This window comes from Suillus fuscotomentosus (genome assembly GCF_016647785.1).
Source record: "Suillus fuscotomentosus strain FC203 chromosome Unknown F5891scaffold_19, whole genome shotgun sequence".
Classification (NCBI taxonomy): domain Eukaryota; kingdom Fungi; phylum Basidiomycota; class Agaricomycetes; order Boletales; family Suillaceae; genus Suillus; species Suillus fuscotomentosus.
The window spans coordinates 39486-60646 of record NW_024539531.1 but is presented as its reverse complement, the minus strand read 5'-3'; the positions used below and the strand labels follow the sequence as shown (position 1 = coordinate 60646).

The window sequence follows — 21161 nt, the reverse complement described above, 5'->3', positions numbered from 1 at the left end:
TGTACTGTTGTTGGAAGTGATTCGGCGACGCATGCTTACCTTGAATCGATGACCTTTACCTCCGCATCTCGTCGTCGGATCGTGAAAGCTTGACTGTCTGCAAGGGTTTATTGGGACATTCAGCTAACTTCATCTTCTCATGTTGAGGGAATTGACTTTGATAGGACCACCAAACAAGCTGGAAGTCGATTATCTTTTGGCAGCGTTAAGGGTGACATCTTTCTACCTGCCGGTAGTCACCTTTCAGACGGACGCAATGCTCAGCAGAGTTGATGCTAATGATATTGGGTCGTTGCTCCCGGTTGTGGAGGAGGTTGCTGTTTGTAGGTAAGCGCTCTGCCATGTCGTTCTATGCACTTTTCATGCAAACCTCGCCTTGTCTAGGAACTCGTTTCAGGTCAACAACTCAGTGACATCGGAATTCGTGAATCTGAAGCTACACACCAAGTACACACTGATGAGTGTCTGCCATGTATTCCATTACTGGAAGTTGAGTCATATCGAACAATCTGGCCTCGATCCTCAGGTGTGTGCAATGCTGCATTCAGCTCGGCATAGATTCTAACTGGCCCAACTTTACTGAAGAAGAGCATTGTAGTGAGTTGCGTGTTCACGATAGTGGTAGAAGCACAGTGTTCTCACTGAAACAGGCCTGTTCGTTTAACATGTTCATTGCATAACATTGTCTAATCCTACTGCAGAAAAACAAACCCTTCAAATTCCATCGAATTCCATGCAACCTGCTGTAGACCTTGACTTCAATCATCACTCGAAGGTTGTTGATATCACCAGTGCGCTTCGGCTCGCTTACGAACTTGTTTGGCTGTATCGAGTCTATTGCGGTTCACAGTGATCATACTGTGCCGTATAAAGGGGTCGAGCTTTTGCTCTCAAGGAGACCACAAAGAGTGCACTTATGCATTCACTGCTCATTAATCTTGATCTCGTAGTTCCACTGCATTCAGCTCGGCTTCTAACAGGCTGTACCGCCTGCCAGAGCACAAGCCTGGTAATGTCTCACACGCCAGCCTCAACAGGTCAAAGTCGGTTCAGGCTGCTCAAGGTACTTACCTTGTTTCCACAACCTGCATTTTCGACAGCTCTGATGACGCACCACGCATCGTTGATGAAGAGATACCTAACATCAATGAGAACATTGGCCATGAAACTTGTCCTTTTATTTGCATCTCACGCTAAGCTAATCGTGTGCAACCCCGAACAGCCTGCTTCCGAACGTCCTCCAATTCCGGTGCCTATCACTCACCCATTCGCCGCCCTCAACATAGGCCGCGCCGCAGACTACACACCATTCCTCTCCCCAATTATCGTCAGACACTACAGCAATTCCACCTATGCCCCAGAGACCCTTGGCGCGAAGCCCAAGCCTGCAGCACTTAAAAGTCTCTTCTTCATACAACACTTTGAGCCCGCCCAGCTCCGGGACTTTGATTCGTGCGCGGGGAGATGCTGAGCCCCTGAAGGCTCGTGGATATACCTAATCATGAGGATTATTAACTATCGAAGGTGAGTATGCGTGTGTGACCCAGTGGGTGAGCGGATGGCTTGGTGTGTTAATGATAGTTTTAGATCGTGTCTGCATTCCTCCCTCCATGGCAGGTCTGGTGTCGTGGATGTGGAATCTAAGCGTGTGGCTACGAAACGCGAAGAAGGACACGGCGTTGAAGCTCATCAAGCGCGTTCCTGAAGAGTGAGGACGAAGATGAAGATGAGGAACACGAATATCAGGACGGGGAGGGACAGTCATGATACCATGCGATAAGAATTTATGGACGTTGTTCATTTCTTTTCCGCATTCACAGGCGTGTTGGGACGACACACGGCCTGTGAGGCCCGTAACGCAACGTGAAAGGGTCATGCAGGGAAGTATCAGTCGTGACATAGTAGGGAAGGAGTAATGGTCGACTGATTTTCGATAGAACCTTCGATTCCTTGTTCTGTTGCACGGCAAAGTAGAGGAATGTCTCCTCGTGCTCGTGTTTCAGCGATCTGTATAGGACAAGCGGAGCCTCGGCGGCCATCCTGGTTTCGTTGGGCACACCATACCCTCGACAAATATTGTTACACCCGTGCCGGGCTTGCTTTGGTCAATTCGTGCGCGGGGGCATGCTGAGCCCATCACGGCTGATGCGTATACCTAATCATGGGGATTATTGACTATCGAAGGTGCGTGTTGTGGCCTGGTGTGTAAGCGGATAGCTTGGCGTGTCGATAATAGGTCTAGATCATTGTCTGCATTCCTTCCTCCATGGCAGGTCTGGTGTCGTGAATGTGGAAGCTAATTGTGTGGGTACCAGACGTGAAGAAGGCACGGCGCTGAACCTCATCAAGCGCGTTCCTGAAGAGTGAGGACGAAGATGAAGATAAGGAACACAAATGTCAAGATGGGTGTTGGGACGGTACGCATCCTGCGATGCCCGTAACGCAACATGAGAGGGTCCCGCAGGGAAGGAGTAATGCACGACTGACTTTTGATAGAACCTTTGATTTACAACAAAGTAGAGGAATGTCTCTTTGTGTTCGTCCTTCAGCAATCTGTATAGGACAGGCGGGGCCTCGTCGGCTATCCTCAACAAATATTGTTACAACCGTGCCGGGCTTGCTTTGGCGATTGCCACGACAAGAATAGGACACGAATTCCAGACCTCTATACCATCACCCTCATAACGTCTAGTATGTTAAGCAGAGTCGCACACGAAACATGGGCGGACAGGAGTCACTTGAGACGTATGGATATTTCGAACAGCATGTTGGTGAACAGATCCGAGTCAACCAGATTGACGCTATGTCGTTGTATAAGCGCACGGGAGAATTGAATATCTGGGGCGCACAGAGCGATGAGATGAGTAGTGCGATTCATATTCGGGTAGGCAGCTCTCGAGGTCGAGCTGCGAGACAAATCATAAATTTGTAGCTTGAGATTATAATATTTGAGTAATTGTACAACATGCTAAGTTAAGCTTGCCCAGTATGTCGCAAGAAGTCTTCATACCCAGCAACCTTAGACTTGTGGAAATTGTCAAATATCAGTCTGGAAGAATAGTACGCCGCCAAGTCGAGTGGCATCAAATCATGAAGACCTGCAATTGGTGACAAGATTTACGAGCCAGCCTACTATGCAACAGATATTGGCGTCTTCTCACTCTTTCCTCAATCCACTTGCCACACCACCTGTGAGGATGCTAGGAAGCTCGTCGCCACCGATAGAATAAAGCAACGAGATAGAGCCTCCCATCAAGAGGATAAGTGTGATCACTGTCCCTGCGATCAACACGAAGGTGCTGGTACAGACCAGTCAACGAACAAAACCAAGAGAAACGATGCAACTACTTACCTACTGATGTCTTTGCGCTGACACATATCGCCCACCCAGCTTTCCGTCTTCCCAGAATTAGACTTGGTGTCAGAGCAAGCGCAAACGAAACATTCCTGTTCAGCACTGAGGGTGCTCACGCACTGCCCATGACCAGAACAAGCATTGGTCGCGTTGGAGCAGGCCTCAGCGCTCGTGAGGCAAGAGGCAAAATGACGAATCGGTGGTCCCACGGCTGGGCGGAGTGCTGGAAGGGGTGACTGCTGCGGTGGCTGCGGTTGTCGTTTGTCCAGCATAAGAGAGGGGGTGTAGGACAAGACGGCGACGCGGGTCTTTGCATCAGCAGTACTGGCTTCAAGAACGGCTCGGATTGTTCTTGCTGCAAGCTGGTACTGGTCGCTTGAACGACCATATGTTGCTGCGAGCTGGGACAATCCTGTTAACTCCAAGGACGCGAACTTGTCATCATAGATATCTGTGATTGTCTCGATGAATTTGGTAATTGTTGATATTTCTGCAAGGAAAGCTTCGTTTGCGGGTGTTGGGGCAGAAAATATGTCAAGAGTCCGAGGGATGCCTTCTGGGGGAATAGCGAGATCAGAGTAGACGAGGGAGTATGAATGAGTGGCGCGTTTCAGATACGAGGGCACAAAGGAAGTAAGGGAACTAGTGGGTGCCCCTGCAATCGAGAACGAGCGGCTCATGAAAGAAGGAATGATGTCTGAAGGTGCGACTTGTTAATTGTCACTGCACTTGCTCCTGGAGTGGGGTGACCAAACCTTGTAAACTAGCATCGTCTACTAGTAAAAATAACGCGTTTGAAGCCCCTTGTGCGACAAACTCGTGCTCTCTTAGCAGTTCGCTATAATCCTGGAAACTCTCGATTGGCTCGAGACCCAGGTGTTGCGACAAGACAAAATCAGCATGCTGAAGGGAGAGCCGGGATGGAAATTCTTGAGATGGGCTGAGATACACGTCAGCTGCTTGTGATAAACCGACTAACAGCAGACAAGACAGAGCGCTGTAAATTCGACGACCCATGTTCACAAAGGATTTAATCAAGTTGCGCGGAATGGTGTACTGTCAAGTTCTAACTTTCCATTTACGGTGCTTACGCTATACCACCTTAATCAGCGCCTTTGGTCGTCGTCCACACATACGTCCGTCGCCTTAGGCTACAGGAAGAAGCTTGTATTCTGTCTTATAAGTACCTGCGATTCATAACTGTATGTTATGCGTTAGTCAATGCCAGTACCACCGTCCTGTAACTGTTGGCCCGTGCGTGGGAACGCCGCATATGAAGTCTAGCTGAGTTTGAATCTACCTGCCTCTCTCACAGGCCATTGAAGTATAAAAGGACCTCTTCATTCCCCCACCACGACCCTATCCTAAGCTCGCTGTGTCAATCGTCGCTGGCGACATTCACAATGTCGAATAAGATAGTGGTGAGCTGCTCACCCGAACTTGTCTGTAGTAGTTCAGTCCGGTAACAGAGACATTTTTTGAGCCTGGCATCTACCGCGCGGTCATAGACGAAGTCATTTCCGCCATTAAGCCCGAATTCGACGAGTACGGCGTCAGCGAAGAAGTTCTTGCAGAGTTGCAACATGTGAGCATATACTTCTTATCATTCCCGTTCATATCATAGTGTAAGAATTTCGGTGATGCGAATGCTCTTGCAGAAATGGGAAAGCAAAGTCATTGCATCGCATGTTGCAGAGTTTGAGCCACAGCCGCCTCCGCCTCCACAGCACCATCATATGTACCCTCCGCATCCTATGATGGTTCCCCATCACCCGCACTATCCTCCTCCGCACGCATATGCTCCACCGCCACCTCCTGTCGCGCAACCCCAAGGTCCACAAGTCAAGACGGAACCCGTGGATAATCGTTACGTCCTAAGTGCTCCTCCCCCGGGCATGCCATACGCTCTACCGCCGCTCCCTGGGCCTCAATTGAACGGTCTCAAAACACCGGGCTTTCCTGGAGGACAGCAAGGCGTACTGTCGTTCCCTCCTCACCCAGGGCACTTACAACGTCCACCTACCATGTCTAGGCCATACGCGCCCCCAGTTCCGCAGCCACCTTCCAAAGCTCCTCAACATTCTCCTCAGCCGCCAAGCGCTCCCGCCGCCGCCAGTCCCCCTGCACCTCAAGCAAGAGCACCGGGGCAGAGGATCCCTCAGGTTGATGGACCTTCGTCGTCTGAATCAGACTCACCTTCTCCTCCGCCTAGTCAGCCATTTGCGCCTCGTGCATCTCACCCTTCGCTTCCCCAACCATCGCAGGTATCATCGACGACGCACACAGAGGATGCCGAGGCAATCAACAGCGACCTCGACGACTCAGACACTGAGGGCGAAGAAGATGCTGAAGAGGGTGGACAAGGCGAGACTGATATTGTGTTCTGCACATACGATAAGGTGGGCAAATCTGGCATCCATTGATCCAGATTTCTGAGCTCATGTTTCTCAGGTCGGCCGTGTCAAAAACAAATGGAAATGCCTTCTCAAGGACGGTATGATCCATATCAATGGGAAGGACTATCTATTTGCCAAATGCACGGGGTGCGTGGTCCTGATTTGATTGATGAGTTGGCACTGACACCGCGCAGCGAATTCGAGTGGTAGTCACGGCGCTAGCTTTACTACTAGGCACCTGTCAAATCTCGTTCGTCATTGCTCTGCTCAGCAGCTATCTTGGACATAAGCTTCGTCCTCATGTCATTTAATCCCAGTGTATTCTACCAGGCATCGTAAATTTTATCATTTTAACCAAAGCAAGCGGTCTGAACCTGAGCGATCGGTGCCATGGGAACTTGCCGGCAAGTTCGAAAGACCAACAAGGCGGAACAATACAAAGTTCATGCCAAGGGGTCCCGCCAAGCCGTAGAAAACCTTCCGTTGTCTCGGCTCAGCTTGAATCGTTCTAGTATACTTCTCTGACAAAACCCCGTGAACACGGAATAAAATTTGCCGTTGAACCGAACGGATTATCCGATGTATAACCCCGTCAGTTTTGTTCATCGTCTCTATCTCGTTTACGGACGAAAGAGATTATTTTCACCGAGCCTTATCTATAGTTTATTGACGAATACCTAAGTTCAAGGCCGCCATTCTCAAGCCATTCTATATTTATATATATTTATATCCGTTTCGCATACATATTAGTTGCAGGTTCGCCCAGACCCCTACATACGCTATAATGGCACCCATTTTGTACTTTTATCATAAGGTATTACGGCTTGACGTTGGCTTGATACACACGCTAGGATATTAATATAACTGAACAAGGTCACCAAGATCGTGATGAAGATCGAGACAAACATCCGCGACGGCATGCTCAAATAGCCAAAAGTACAATATATGTGTATGTATACATGTTGTGCATGTATCGTATTCATATTTGACAGCGCGATTCAGCGCGAGACCAAGTATGTACCGAGGAATGGTTATGGGTATATAACGTATCATAAGCGAAGAAGAGGAACGTTTGATTGCTACTAGGGACCGCATAGAGAACGACGCTTGCTCGGTAAAAAGCCAAGCACGCCTAATCAGAGGTACACATATCTCTTCCCGCGGGTCGGTGATGTGCGTCTTTACGCAAGAATGATGGATGCAAGCGGACAGTGATGGCGATGACATGTCACTTATCACCTGATGACAGGCAACCAGCGAATAGTCACCCAGAACGTGGTCCTAGCAGCCGAAGGGCTCTATCGTCCACAGGGTCTCGTTTGTAGGGGTGACTGCGTTGCAAGGAATGCAAAGGCGCCAGGCCAACACGCTGCGGTCCAATGCTGCTTGAATCTGCAGAGGACGGCACTTCATATTGGGGGGGAGGCTCTGACCTGAAGAGCTGCGCGGGAGGGGGAAGCGAGATGGGTGGTGAATTATGAGGGGAAGGGAAGCTGGCCGAGTTATCAAGCGAAAATGCGCTCTGGCTTGGTTCTCTGCCATCATCGTCTGGCACTCGAGAGACAGGCTGGAAGTTGCCAATAGTAGATGGTGGTCGCATGCGACATGAAGGAGAGGGCGGCGGAGAACGTGATGGACGGACGTTGAATGAACACGAGAAAGGCCGGGAAGAGTAAAGGTCCTCAGACGCACGGTGTGTACCACTTGTGCTACTCGAAGCAGGAGAGTGATTGATACTGGCTCCAAACGCGGGAGGAGACCCATGATCATTGGAGGTATGATACTCAGCAAAGGGCTTCAATGATGTGTCTGTACGAGGCCTGGCCAAGGGAGGAATAGTTCCGGACACGGAGTAATCGGCAGAGCTTCGGCGGCCATAGTACGATGAGCTATGCTCTGGCGGGGATATGGTTGGGAGTGAGGGACGACGAAATTTGTAGTCATCTTCATATGAAGGACGAAGAGGAGGGAGAGAAGGTGGAGGAGGGGGCGGGGGTACCGAATACTGAGGGATTTCAGATGTCAGCGTACGGAGCTGCTGCGAAGACTGACCCAGACTTGGGCGGTATAGGTCATCAGGCTGAGCATACGGTGATTGTGGCGAATTAGGGTAGTGGGAAGACTGGCTAGAGTATGCAGGGAATGGAGCGTACGTCCGAGTCACGGTGGAATTCGTTGACTTCAGAACATCAGACCTTGAGCGACCGTCTTCCCCCTTGCGGGTTTTGCCAACCCGGGTGCTTTGGAAAGTTCCTTCTGGCACCACGAGGTCAGCGACACCCGGTATGTTATCTATGGTGCCTAGCTCATCGACCGTGGCCTGCGTGAAGTATGCGGCTACAAATAGCTTTAGTGGGTCCATATTTTGGAATGTCACATGTCCTTACTCAAGTGCCACTTGCGGCGACCTTTATCCGTTTCAACCCAAACTGAATAAGTTTGCTTGACAAGCGGATCCCAATCTCGAGGGGGCTGCTTTTCAGAAGACCTAGTAAAAGAGTAAATTTAGGAACAATTTTTTTAGGGCGAGAACATACCCAGAATGACCGGCGTCTGCTGGAGGGGTATACTTCTCATAGTAGAAAAGGAATTCCTTGAAGGGAGATTAGCAGAGTCACAAGGTCATTATTTGGAAGCACAAACGTCTCTGACACGCGAGGGACTCCATCTACGTCCCTCGGTAAAACGCTCGATTCCCAAACCCGTGATTTCAGTATGTGGACCTCTTTCTTCCCATGCATAGATACAACCTGAACATAGGGCGAGACGTTCGTCGGCGTCAAGGCGCCTTGTTATCATTGGGAGCATACGCAGCTGGACTGCATAGAATATTTTATGAGCATCACGAGTGGAACGTATGCGAACATTAGTGCAGGTGGGTCGTTGCTGCATGTGTGGTGATGTGAAACGGGGACAAGGAAACAGACGGAGAAGGCAAATAGAATGGGTATGGTATATATTGGCTACTAGATCTGGGGAGCAGAAGATGGTTTGGTAATTAATTAAACTATTTTCTGTACCAGGGGTATCCGCTGACTTCCGTTCATAGTCAGTTGCTCTAATTTGGGCCAATTCGGGAAACTAACTGATGAATCTTATTGGTGGCGACGACCCAAAAGGCTTGTCGCCAATCTCGATTACAGCGCGAAACTCTATCACTTTACAACTCAATTTCTTTCAAGTCCCCCATATTTCTAACTGCGATCAAAACGCACCCCCCTCCCTGTTTTCCTTGGGTTTCGGTAAATCCCGGAACTTCTTTGAATTGATATCTCATAAATAAAACTAGTTCCCCGCGGCAGTCTGGCTCAGATTGAAATATTCAAAAACCTCATGATTTCGGATAATTTTTACCTTACATAATTATCAGATATTCCAGGGTTGCTTCAATCTATGAAACCGCCCATCCGCACGCTCCGCTCCAGCTCCTCAACTCGTTGAACAAGACGTCAAGCTTTCAAGCTTCGAGGGGATCAACACGTGTTCAAATCAAATCAGGTCAAAGTGACCGTTGAACCACAAGCTTTGTTCAACAAGATGCCGGTCTGGCGAAACGTCTAATCATACTAAATCTTAATCCTTCTGGCATTCGCTCCTGCAGTTTTTATCGCGCCCACTTTTACATATATCATCATACAGATCCTCAAGATGCGCTCACACGGCGCGGTCAGACCAGATCTTCTTCCGCTTGATTGCAACCTGCCAGAACCTATGGTCTTTCATATGTAATACGGGTGTCACACATCAAGAACCACATTCAATAGCCTATGCCCTGGAGCATCTTTCAAGGTTCGTCCCGTTCATCGCCAATTTACGGATGCATTCTTGGACCGAGACTTGTAATAGGCCATGTTCTCATGATATTCCGATCTATCGCACAACATCATGCCCACCAAGAACCCCGTCTTACCCAATATCGTCAGTCGCTTTTGTCCTTCTTTCACCATGCACGTTTGGTCGTTATCTTTGTATCCTATTCTTGCTGAAACTATTCAACATATCTCATATGATGGCCACGTCAGAGTTGCCTGGATCGATTGAAATCCGTTTTGGGGATAGGACAGAACGATGATGAGAACCGGTCGGAACCGGCAAGGGCGAATCGATGAGATGGGCATTGTTTGTGAAATGGTTCCCTGATGCCACATGCAGCGCATGATTTGCCAGTACTAGAGTTGACTTTCCCTGGCGAACGGTATCACTGCTCCACCGGCCATTGAGTTCAAAGCACCAAGTCTGGCCGCTTCATAGCCAACAGCACTTTCTTCCTACGTTCTAGAATGTACCGGGGCCTTGATTAATGCAACCGAATGCAGGGGTGCCATATCATACTATATATATAAGATAATAATGCGGGGACAGTGGTGTTCTGGAGCAGTATCATAATACCGATTGCGGTCTTTACATCCTTGTCCTGACACGTTCATCAGCAAGCAGGGATACTCAGGGTATACGCACACGGCACCTTCGTAAGAGCAGCACGATTCAGGCAAGTATTAACTGCGCACTGCTTTGTCCCGTCCGTCCACTAAAAGCTGTGCGATTCAAGTCGTGCTGCGTCACACAAAGTACAGTCGCCCAATTCGTGTTGTTGTCAAGCTCAACTAGGGACTAGGGATCGATCCAGGGATTGATAGGACGTAGCAGCTAAATTATGTCGTCAAATCCCAATGTAGTCAAATGTGGGTAACGCAGGCAAAAGTATAAGTACACACAACACGAGATAGGTATGATAGGCTACTGCAGATTGGAAACCAAGAGAATGGCGTATGGTGAACACGACAACATCACAGCACTTATAGGTTTAGAGATCATTAATTCTACAGTCCATAGAAAACAGTGCGAAGAAAACACAATACGAAGTTCAGCACAAACGAGGGTAAAAAGCCATTAGAGCCTCCTCATCCAATGGGTGTCTTCGCGGCGGAGCTAGGTTTTGGAGGTACGTAAGAGGCGCTAGTGATTGGCCGTCTCGAGGCTGTGCACGCCCTGAGTAGTCAAACGATTGTAGGCAGTCATTGGGAGGCTGGATCACTGGTACCCGAGAAGAGGGATACGCAGCATACTGAGGGGTGAAAGGGTGTGGTCGCTCTTCTCGCTGAGCACGGCCGTGCTTGCTCGTGTTGTGTCGAGCGCTTCTATAGTTCCCGGGAGGCACAACGATACGAGCAAGGTCGGGAAGGTCAGACACAGTTCGGAGATAATCGAGGCTGTCATGAGTGAAATAGGCAACTGAACAAATGCAAAAGTTAAGTTTCGGCTACTTCAACAAATAGAACAGCGCCGCGTACTAAGGTGCCATTTCTTCCGTCCCACTGGGGTCTCAACGAAGACGGAATACGTCTGTTTGACCAAACTGGCGCGAACGTATTCATGGTTCACGCCAGGTTGCGCTAGGGGACTTGATCCGATCCTGTCGCTGAGATGTCAGACGGATGGAAACAAGGGAAAAGCGGACAGACGTAGTGTCGGAGTCTGAGTTTGGCTCGATATCAACGGGCTCAGGGTCTCTCTCTTGGTAGAAAAGAAATTCCTGAAAAGCATTTAGTCATGACAAATGGACGTAAGGTAGGTATAAACTTACGTCGCGGACCCGGCTTGGACCCCACCTTCATATCAATGTTAGTCGTTTCACCTAATCAACGCATCAATCGTAAATCACACCTCTTGCCGTCGGTCCATCGTTCGATACCCAGCTGTGGATGTATTAGCGCGTGATATGGAAGGCGGCCATCAACAAAATCTCACCCCGGTAGCCTCCGGGCTGGGCCCTCGCTCCTCCCAAACGAAAACACAACCCGAGGTTATCGAACGTCGTTCCTCTGTGTCGAGACGACGTGTGACCATGGGCAAGACTCCAAGGGCTACGGCGTGAAAGATGATCTGAGCATCCTGCGGAGATCTTACGAGTCATGAGTCACAGCGCCGCAGGAAACGGGACAAATGACTCACCTCACACGTAGGCTAGTGCAGGTGGGCTGCTGTTGCATGTTGAGGATGATGAAGGAGGGAGAAGGAATCTGAGAGGAAATAGGTGGGCGGTGGCAATGTCTCGCACAGCTAGTGATGACCTCGACTGGGGATGATAAATGGTGGACTTTGCACAGCACCTGATGTGATCAAAGATCTTGCTTAGTTGGAATGGGCGCAGACTAAATAATTAATGGAATGGGAAAGCTCCTTAAATAACGAGGGACAAGGGAGTCTGACGAGAATTTAACATCATGATATACTAACCTTAACTTTCGTTCTGATGTAACACGGCAGCTGATAGGCTGACCGCGGCACGGGTGGTTGAGCGCTCTGCAGCCCGATGGGAAACCGGTTAGACAGTCATGGCCTTTTCATGGACAAATTTAAGGGAGTGGGTATGCAGCAAGATAGAGTTTTAGAATCTTATTCCATCTCCGGCGGGGCACTGTATGGATACGAACAAAAAATAGGAACCACTACTATTCTTCGACAGCCGAAACGCGCAGGCCTTCGCGGCCAATCAAATATTCTAAGTATTTATTCTGAGTATCATGTGCTTGGGTGTCGCTGGATATTATCGGCGGTATGTGGAAAGAAGGCACCAGTGCAATTCTCTGAAGTGCTCATTCAAATTGCAAGGTACGTTATCGGCGACAGGGTGGGGAAAGATTCTAAGTGCAATCAGAGTACCTGCCGCAAAACTCGAGATTCTCACGTACTAGGTAATTCCCCGTGGCACCGGCCGCCAATTGTCTATTGTCTGCGAGATAGGTGTCATACTTGCATCGCTTTACACTGATCAAGGCCATCGCAGCATTTCACCTTCGCATGCACCGCTGGTGACCGGTCTGATATCATGATGATCTTGCTGTGTTAGACCAAAAGTCTAAGGGTAACCCTCGTTCGTCGGAGACACTCTCAGACTAAACCCTAGAAAGGCATATAGATTGCGACCGACCCTTCTTTGGCAAAGCAGTGAGAACTTGAATTGTTCATCAAGAATGGTCAATCACAAACTAGTTGTGGTTAGGTCAAGAACTCATGGTCCACGATCGTTCGGTAGATTCGATGCATAGCGAAAGTATTCACCTGTCTAGCAAACCTTGAGATTGAAACAATTGGACCATTGCATCTTCACTCGATCGGACCTAAAATATTCCGAAGAATGGGGAGTAGCACGAAACTGTCATTTACGACAGCGCAAACGACATGTGTCTAGGCAAACCTTGAGCTGAGACATGGAACGCGAATTTGTATTTGGCATGATCAGACTCCGAGTAACGGGGAGCGAAACGTACGAGACTATAATTTCCGACAGCGCGAAAGATTATCACTAAAAGACTAAAGTTAAGTGGGCTTCATTAAATTTGAAAAAAATCTACCCATTCAGAATGTATTTACCGCTCAGCGAACTTGCGTGACCTTCGTTGCTTCGATCCGCTAGTACAATGCCGAAAGCTCAGCTTCGATTGCATCCAGATCAAGGCCGAATATGCCTTGAGCAGCTAGACTGTGACTGAGAGCCTATCAGATAGGACCACTGCATCTCCACATCGACAGAGCGTGTGGAGCTTCATGTGACATCTAAGGATTCTGTGAGAACAATGCCGGATTACACTGGTAGACGAATACGAAGGGGACCTGTCATCATGCAGCCGAGTTTAGGAGTCAGAACGTTGTTTATAGGGATCGCCGCTGCGTGAGAGCTAGCTCTTTTCCCTCGTAAGATTCAGAGGGTCTCAAAGTTTCCTTTCAGTGGACGAAGTTCCGAATCACTTGACAATGCAGATGAAAAGAGATTAATACTCAACGTCACATGAAGTACCTCCGATCGGCGGCCACAACCTACGCTAGCGAAAGAAAGCGGGATAAGGGCTCTTTGAAGCACCAAGCGTTCAGTCTCGCTGTTAGCGCGGTGAAAGGTTGAAATGCTGGCATGAAGCTGAACGTCTTTGGATATGTACGAGAAAGTACCGAAACCTAGTAAGCTGGCACTTCGGAACCCACGTCAACTTTGGACTAGCCGCAGCGCTTATTACATAAGCACACTTGTGACTCCAGCTAGCTAGCTCTGGCTTCATGGCATGATCAGAACTCCGGTCAATATTATTGTTCGTTCTGGCTATCGAGCATCTGCGCCCCACAGGAGGTCAGTGAATACATTGAAGGACGCAGTGATGGCTCTTCGGCAACCGGCATGGCACCCACCTCCTCGTCAAATTGACCAACCTGTTCTTAAGATCTTCAATTCGTTAACCAAGACCAAAGTGCGTGTCTGAACTGGGTGTTAGATCGATCTGCTGACTGCTGATAGACGGAATTTATACCCATCGATGGTTCTCATGTCAAATGGTATAACTGCGGTCCCACAGTCTACGATGCCTCTCACATGGGTCACGCGAGGTCAGGGTTTACTCTCTGGTTGAATATACTGCAATTTTGACATGGTTTCAGAAATTATGTCACGCAAGACATCTTGCGAAGAATAATGTCAGACTACTTTGGCTATGACGTGCACTTTGTTATGAATATTACCGACATAGACGACAAGGTGCGTGATCACCTAGCTGTATGATCGAAACGACGTCTTACACGTCCTGAAGATCATCGTTAGAGCGCGTCAAAATTATCTCTTTTCACAATTTAGAAACTCCGCAACTGCGCTTTCAGCCGATCTACTGTCACAAGTCAGTGAAGCATGGGGAAGCTATGTCAGGGAGAACGTTTCGAAGGGCCTGCCGGATGAAGAAAAACCCTCAAGAGGGGATGAAGAGATACGATGGCCACAAATTGCTGGACTTGCGCGGGATCAGAGCCGCAAACTCGAATGCCTAAAGAGAGACGAGAAGTTTGACATGCATTTTACAGCCGCTGTAGGTGATCTCTTGTGCTTTTCCTGGTGTATAATCAATATTTACCAATGTAGGATCGGACCCTTGCCGCTATTGAAGCTGCAAGGCATGCACTATCTGCCAATCAGAGTAGTGGTAACACAGCGCTCAGACTTATTGATGAGTCTCGTGATATTCTAGCCTCCGCCCTTGACAAGAAAGTTAGTTTCTCTTGTTATGCTTTCTTTCTGGCAGTTTAGTTATTCATGTGCATAGCTCCAAGATACTGTCACCGACCAGTCTGTATTTCGCTCTCTTGCAGCATACTGGGAAGGTCGATTTTTCAAAGACATGGAGCGGCTTCGTGTCCGTTACCCAGATACTGTTACACGCGTCACTGAATACGTTCCTGAAGTGGTTGAATTCGTTCAGGGCATCATCAAGAATGGTTATGGCTATGAGTTCGAAAGCAGTGTCTACTTTGATACAGGTGCATTCGATTCATCCGATCGGCACGATTATGCCAAGTTGGAGCCCTGGAGTAAAGGGAATAGAGAATTACTGGCTGAAGGCGAAGGTGTGTTGATTCTGTCGTGGGTATTCCATCAGTAACATTAGCCATTTTGGACGTCAAGGCGTACTTTCGTCCACCTCAGGACGACGATCTGCCTCTGATTTCGCGCTTTGGAAGGCGTCGAAGCCTGGAGAACCTTCGTGGCCCTCACCTTGGGGTCCAGGTCGCCCAGGCTGGCATATTGAGTGCTCTGTGATGGCAAGTGCCATTCTGGGAGATCGATTAGACATCCATTCTGGCGGTATAGACCTTGCATTCCCACACCACGACAATGAAATGGCTCAATCAGAGGTTAGTTCACCGCAGTACCTTCTAGAGACATTTCTAAGCAAAGGTGGTGATAGGCTTACCACGAATGCGGTGCATGGGTTAACTACTTTATCCATACCGGTCACCTTCACATCGAAGGCCTCAAAATGAGCAAATCGCTGAAAAATTTCATCACGATTGACGTGGGTACTTTGGGTGTTTGATCTATTCTCCGCTTCACTCATGCGGCCGGTCACACAGGAGATACTTCAAAGGTTCACAGCCCGACAGTTGCGGCTCGCATTCCTAACGCAGCTATGGAATGCAAAGATCGATTTTTCTGAATCGATGATGACGGGCGAAGTCAAGTCCCTCGAGGTTACATTCAACGCAAGTCCTCCGCATTTTAATATCCGCTGTATTTTAAAATATCTTACAGAATTTTTTCACCAATGTCCGAGCGATCATAAGTCAAGCACGGGCACACGAGGACCAGTCGGATGGAGAGCATCACCACAATGATGCTGAGCGAGAACTCATGAAAAGGTCAAACAGGCAATATCTCTCGAATGCCATACCCTGACGCCCTGCCAGTTTGTACGACAGCAAGACGGCCTTCCGTGTGGCTCTTTGCGACTCATTTAATACACCTGAAGCACTCAAAGTCATACGTGACCTAGTTTCGCGTATCAACATATACATTAACAGCTCAGGAAGGAAGGCCAATGTCAGTGTGGTGGAGCAATCCGCGACATGGATTGGTGACATGCTCCGCATGTTTGGGCTAGGCGAAGGGCAGGCGTCCGAGATCGGCTGGGGGCAAGAAGATGAGGGCGCCGGTGGCGTGAACGTGAGATATTTGTTGTATATTTTCTATGCTATTTGATATTGATCATACAGCTTAGCGAGAAGAAACGCTGATGCCATACCTTCGCATCCTGTCTTCATTCAGAGACGGCGTTCGTCAACTGGCTATTGCTAAAAACGATGATGCTTTGAAGGAAATACTCAAGCTCTGTGATAAACTGCGCGATGACGATCTTGTGTCTTTGGGCGTCGCGCTCGATGATCAAGAAGGTGATCTAGAGCAGAAATGCCTCGTTTTCTTTCAAACTGACTCTGTTTCCCATAGATGGCAAGGCTCTTGTCAAGCTTGTGTCCCCGGCGGAGCTCATCAAGGCACGGGAAGAAAAGCGGCTGAAATTAGATGCTCAAGCAGCGAAAAAGGCGGCTGCAGCTGAGGAGGTACGACAGAAGCGTCTTGCGAAGATAGAGAAAGGGCGAGTTCCTCCCGAAGAGATGTTCCGGCCTCCCAACGTACCCGAGGGGGCGTATATCCGATGGGATGAATGCGGCTTCCCTACTGCCACTGGAAGCGGGGAAGATCTTAGTAAAAACCAACAAAAAAGGGCACGGAAGGAGTGGGATGCACAAAAGAAATTGCATGAGGAATTTCTTGCGTGGAAGAAAGAGCAGGAATCTGTTGCAGGGTCATAATAGTCACCGTAATCATTCATCGTTTCATTTGATGTATTACTACCAGTCACAAGATCTGATGATGAGTGCCACAATTCTTTCTAGTCCGACCTGATCGTCTGCATCGAACCCCCCAATCGCAAGGCAATCAAGATCTAGAACACCCACCACGATATCTTCACCCCCTTTCCGAAGAATGAGGGGACACACGATCTCGCTTTTCGTATCGCCGTCACAGGCAATATGCCCAGGGTAGGTCAAGACGTCTAGAACCAGGACGGTACTGCGCTTAACAAATGCATCTCCACACACGCCTCGAGGTCGAGGGGAGACCTCGATCCATTGGCAGGCAGGCCTGCCGGAAAAGGGTCCCAAAAGCATATTAGTGGAAGCACGCGTTTGAGATTGGGGGTCCATCGAGGCATCAGTGAATCGTGGCTGAGGGAAAAGGGAAGAGATGAGATAGAAACCTGCGAGAATTGAAGTCCACAGTCAGCAATACATCTCAACACTTGAAAGAGAAGGGGCTGGGCGATCACTCTTTGTTGACTGGGTTGTCGATACCAGCGGTGGAAAGTGGAGGGACTCACCACACCAGTTGACCGAACGTTCCCCATCCCCGAAATTGCTGGGAAAAGCTTGCAAGGAATTGTAAATAAGCGAAGCGGCATTGGACAAATTTGAGACCTGTATGTAAATTAAGTGATTTAGTTTTGGGGTTGAATTAAATATTATGGTATCGAAGCTCACCCAATGTCGTTGGCCTCCCATCAAAATTTCTAGCTGATCGTGCACATGAGTCCAGAATTCAGACTTAGTCTTAATGGAGTCTGGAACCAAAGACGCATCGGCGTGCGGCATCTGAAAAAAGGTCAATAAGCCAGACGACGATACCGCGATAAAGCTGGATACGTTGTCTAGATTTTGTCTTCAGTCTGAATTAACCTGTCATGAGAAAAATCGAACGCACCCACCAGACCAGGTGTCCCGTTCAGGTCATCGTGAGGTTAGGGTTAAGAGTCGTTCCCAATGCGTTCTAAACTGCTATGTCGGAAGCTTGAGGGGCGAGATGAATTCCTAACGAACAATTCAGCTACTCCGCGAAAAACTTTACAGCCACTACACCGTTTAGGAGATGGTATAAAGTATGGTTCCTAAAAACTCTGGACAAAGATAGGCCCCCTGGACCTTCAATCGATGGAATATCTCTCGTGATAGGACCTCGACAAGTGCACAATTAGTTTGATCCATGATCATGATGCAAGTAAGCACGAGGAGCCACAAGATGAGTTAAACAATCTCGGTCAGAGCAGTCCAGAATGCATTTTGCACGCTTATGACGAACATTGAATACATTTCCCATCTATACGGGCTGTATAAAATTTTTGTGACAGACCTGAATCCGAAAGACTCTCCTCTCCTCGAATGCGTGATGTGAGTGAGACTGCATCGGTGAAGTTTACTTTATATACCTCATCAGAGCTAAGGTCTCGGACAAGATATACCAAGTAAACCCAATCCGGATGCCGTAACACAGCGGAGTGCATTACGATGGACTCAGACCTGGAAACATGTCAGTGGACAGGAGTGCAAAACATACCCATTCATATACAAAGCAATAATTGGGCCGGCGATCGGGCATGGAATGAGGGTGTAATCGTGAAGTCAGCACCCCCTTTGGAGCCTGCTTCCTGCTGGCCAGTTCACTTTTTGAGTCCCGGAATTCGGTAAACCTGCTAGGCGATTGCAGGTCTTGTTCGTGAGATTTCCCCTTTTACCATTGTTTCCCCTAGCCAGACCAACCGAACAACCGTTCCTTCGTATTAGTACTTTTATCTCACAACGGAACCGATCTTCCAATACGCGCTGAACTTCTCTGAGTCGCCGAGAGTCACGACCCGAAGCCAATGTCCCATTGTAAGCACATAGGTAACAGCCTGCAATTACCACAGACGCGGTTGGATTCATAGCAGCACTTACGACCATCGAAGACACGACATGGGTGTCACATCAAACAGATGCAGGAACTTCAAGCAGGAGCGGAAGTCATAGTATATCTAGTAAGTTGAAAACGTGATGAGATGCGAGCGCGCGGCACAAAGTTGAGAAGCTAGAGTACGGGCATAAGATATAAGATGTGGAAGGAACAGGTCAAAAATGCATACCAACAAGTGCTGGAAGGCTATGTAGTTTCAACTTACTGTACGTAGGGGTCCACAACTTGAACTTAGTACTGAAACTTTATGAACAAAATAAAGTTCATAATATATTGAAAAAATGTGATATTTATTTATTTGTGTAAATTAATATTTGTGAGCTCGCTAGCATCTCAAGATCTCACCGCCTCCTCTGCTCAACCCGCATGCTTGAGCTTGACGAGCGGGATGAGCTCCTCACCAACGGCCTCGCTACTTCGTTGCACCCTGGCGGACTTCATAGAAATGATTCCACAAGCGACCACGTCCATGTGGACGATGCTGGCTGTTCAGAAGTGTCGAGCTCTCACCCGCTGCGCAGGTCTTCAGTATCATGCATTATGAAAGATGTCGGTGAAATACGAATGACGTTGTCGGATGATGTTCCTGACTGCCCTTCTTCTATCGAGCCGTCGGACGATACCACAGATAATCTAGATACTCCCAACCACCATGACATCGATGACGTCCCACACACAGTCCGTCCTTCTCCCGCCCTTAAACATGAATATGTTACAAAATTTCGCTCGTAGGTTTCACCCGGTGACTCACTTGTTGCAATTGCTCTACGATATGGCGTGTCTCTTTCAGCACTCCGGCATGCAAATCAGCTATGGCCATCAGATCCAATCGACCTCCGCACCCAACTCATCATACCTCGACATCGTGTGCATCATACCAAGCGAAGAGCTGTTTCGCAAGCCACTTCTAGTATTCAGGAGATTGACATTATCTCCTCATCACCATTTGAATCTACTTCATCACTCTCGTCAACACTTCTCGCAGCAAGAGATACTGTTTTGTCTGCTTTCCCTACGCGTATCTCCATAGATTCCCTCAGCTCTCGCATCAGCGCAAGAGATGAGGAACTCGAGCTTGAAAATTTGCTCAAGCCTCGTCTGCAATCTCGCACCCCAGAGATGGATTATCCAAATACTCCTACCGCGCTTAGTGTCGAACTCGACACCTTGTCGCATTCTCGACGCAGCTATATGCCAGCGCATGATATGACCTCGCTACTTGACCATGGCTCCCCACCACTATCATGTCAACAAATTCGCAATTTCACATCAGATCCCACTATCAAACCATTTGCATCTGGTCGCCTTCAAACGTCCAAGCACAGTTCCCCCGCACCTGTATTTGTTCCCGTGCGCATATCCCAGCTAGAGCCGGAACCTGCAATGGAACTACCAGCGCTTAAAAAACACAAGTAAGGGGAACGCGCAACGATGTCGTTCACGTCCACAATTTTATGATTAGTGGGCCGCAGTAATTTTAGCATCCATTCAAAGTCTCGGTCCGAGACGGGCACCTGTGTCAGACAGGCGCTGTGCGTACTCGTGGGTATTGAGTGAGTTGAAATTAGATCCAAGTGGCCATGGCCTTTTGTATTAACTTCTCTCCTCAGGACTACCCACGGTCCACTGGTAGCGTGGACTTTATTTTATTTGCATGGCACGATGTCTTTCCGCGAGCGCAGAATTCCATCTTCGCTTTCTTTGAGCTTGTTGCATTTTACCTGTCTTATAGACTTCAGTACACTCCTGTTTTCGCGTTCTGTGTTCCGCGAGCCCTTTTCCCCGGACCCTTAGTTTTTTACTCGACCCGTGAAAACCCGTATGTAGTTCGACGGCGTTTGCCGTGATAGCTTGATTGTTCATCGCAAGCATAGACTTAATTTTGTACGTAGCACGTTCTTCTGATGTGACTTGATCAGAACAGCATGAACATATTTTTTCTTAGTTAATTGTTGTTACCAGAACAGGCCGCGCACTCACGAGGGCGTGTACGTTAGCCTACCGGACATTTCCCAATTACCGGTGTCTTTAAGTCTAAGTACGTCAATTCACGATGTCAATCCCCTATTCAGCCATTACCTACTAGAACTTACATATTCCCCGACGCGGGAATTTCGGAAGCCCTATGTGCTGCGAGTGCCCGGAACTCCAGGAGCCGCAACCATGAAGACCGCCAATTCTCTTCTGCTTCCCCTTCAGATCTCACCCCAGATTTTACGATTACGCTGGAGTGGGCGAACCGACGAAGAGTCGTGCTGCATTTGTCGTCCCGCTGCAGCCGATTTCAAATGTGATCATATCTCTCGGATAA

General features: G+C 48.5%; 9 protein-coding genes across 9 annotated transcripts; 5 read left to right on the top strand and 4 right to left on the bottom strand.

The window, feature by feature from the left end:
- Positions 1–139: 139 nt before the first annotated feature.
- On the top strand, positions 140–938 carry F5891DRAFT_1172304 (uncharacterized protein; the record flags this gene model as incomplete). Its single annotated transcript, XM_041365580.1, has 4 exons — positions 140–327; positions 385–526; positions 586–654; positions 702–938. The coding sequence occupies 3 exons, from the start codon at positions 140–142 to the stop codon at positions 643–645; spliced, it is 390 nt and encodes a 129-aa protein (XP_041227436.1). The 3' UTR covers positions 646–654; positions 702–938.
- A 15-nt stretch (positions 939–953) lies between these two features.
- Positions 954–1705, top strand: F5891DRAFT_1218586 (uncharacterized protein; the record flags this gene model as incomplete). Its single annotated transcript, XM_041369369.1, has 3 exons — positions 954–1063; positions 1133–1452; positions 1618–1705. Exons 1-3 carry the CDS (start codon positions 1013–1015, stop codon positions 1703–1705), a joined length of 459 nt encoding a protein of 152 aa, XP_041227435.1. The 5' UTR covers positions 954–1012.
- Positions 1706–2856: 1151 nt separating this feature from the next.
- On the bottom strand, positions 2857–4409 carry F5891DRAFT_1172302 (uncharacterized protein). The gene is made up of 3 exons (XM_041365579.1): positions 4111–4409; positions 3353–4052; positions 2857–3299 (listed from the first exon to the last, which is right to left on the bottom strand). The coding sequence occupies exons 1-3, from the start codon at positions 4370–4372 to the stop codon at positions 3158–3160; spliced, it is 1104 nt and encodes a 367-aa protein (XP_041227434.1). The 5' UTR covers positions 4373–4409; the 3' UTR covers positions 2857–3157.
- A 265-nt stretch (positions 4410–4674) lies between these two features.
- Positions 4675–6110, top strand: F5891DRAFT_1025803 (transcription factor IIA alpha beta subunit). Its single transcript, XM_041361385.1, has 5 exons — positions 4675–4776; positions 4839–4940; positions 5014–5754; positions 5807–5898; positions 5946–6110. The coding sequence occupies exons 1-5, from the start codon at positions 4759–4761 to the stop codon at positions 5959–5961; spliced, it is 969 nt and encodes a 322-aa protein (XP_041227433.1). The 5' UTR covers positions 4675–4758; the 3' UTR covers positions 5962–6110.
- Positions 6111–6606: 496 nt separating this feature from the next.
- Positions 6607–8842, bottom strand: F5891DRAFT_1107441 (Gti1/Pac2 family-domain-containing protein). The gene is made up of 5 exons (XM_041363671.1): positions 8801–8842; positions 8395–8745; positions 8289–8344; positions 8139–8239; positions 6607–8088 (listed from the first exon to the last, which is right to left on the bottom strand). The coding sequence occupies exons 2-5, from the start codon at positions 8641–8643 to the stop codon at positions 7016–7018; spliced, it is 1479 nt and encodes a 492-aa protein (XP_041227432.1). The 5' UTR covers positions 8644–8745; positions 8801–8842; the 3' UTR covers positions 6607–7015.
- Positions 8843–10148: 1306 nt separating this feature from the next.
- F5891DRAFT_1025792 (Gti1/Pac2 family-domain-containing protein) lies at positions 10149–12137 on the bottom strand. The gene is made up of 9 exons (XM_041361384.1): positions 11989–12137; positions 11704–11861; positions 11500–11653; positions 11416–11447; positions 11336–11360; positions 11214–11284; positions 11043–11152; positions 10301–10983; positions 10149–10240 (listed from the first exon to the last, which is right to left on the bottom strand). The coding sequence occupies exons 2-8, from the start codon at positions 11739–11741 to the stop codon at positions 10616–10618; spliced, it is 798 nt and encodes a 265-aa protein (XP_041227431.1). The 5' UTR covers positions 11742–11861; positions 11989–12137; the 3' UTR covers positions 10149–10240; positions 10301–10615.
- Positions 12138–13779: 1642 nt separating this feature from the next.
- F5891DRAFT_1025777 (tRNA synthetases class I (C) catalytic domain-containing protein) lies at positions 13780–16944 on the top strand. The gene is made up of 13 exons (XM_041361383.1): positions 13780–13991; positions 14039–14127; positions 14179–14275; positions 14328–14597; positions 14651–14776; positions 14832–15132; positions 15191–15420; positions 15474–15581; positions 15640–15768; positions 15818–15924; positions 15973–16228; positions 16284–16455; positions 16511–16944. The coding sequence occupies exons 1-13, from the start codon at positions 13809–13811 to the stop codon at positions 16873–16875; spliced, it is 2433 nt and encodes an 810-aa protein (XP_041227430.1). The 5' UTR covers positions 13780–13808; the 3' UTR covers positions 16876–16944.
- F5891DRAFT_949687 (GAF domain-like protein) lies at positions 16915–17715 on the bottom strand (the record flags this gene model as incomplete). The annotated part of the gene is made up of 3 exons (XM_041374896.1): positions 16915–17324; positions 17367–17541; positions 17605–17715. 3 exons carry the CDS (start codon positions 17713–17715, stop codon positions 16915–16917), a joined length of 696 nt encoding a protein of 231 aa, XP_041227429.1.
- A 1467-nt stretch (positions 17716–19182) lies between these two features.
- F5891DRAFT_1172297 (uncharacterized protein) lies at positions 19183–21161 on the top strand (the record flags this gene model as incomplete). Its single annotated transcript, XM_041365578.1, has 6 exons — positions 19183–19528; positions 19583–20262; positions 20323–20403; positions 20583–20669; positions 20818–20838; positions 21050–21161. Exons 1-6 carry the CDS (start codon positions 19217–19219, stop codon positions 21159–21161), a joined length of 1293 nt encoding a protein of 430 aa, XP_041227428.1. The 5' UTR covers positions 19183–19216.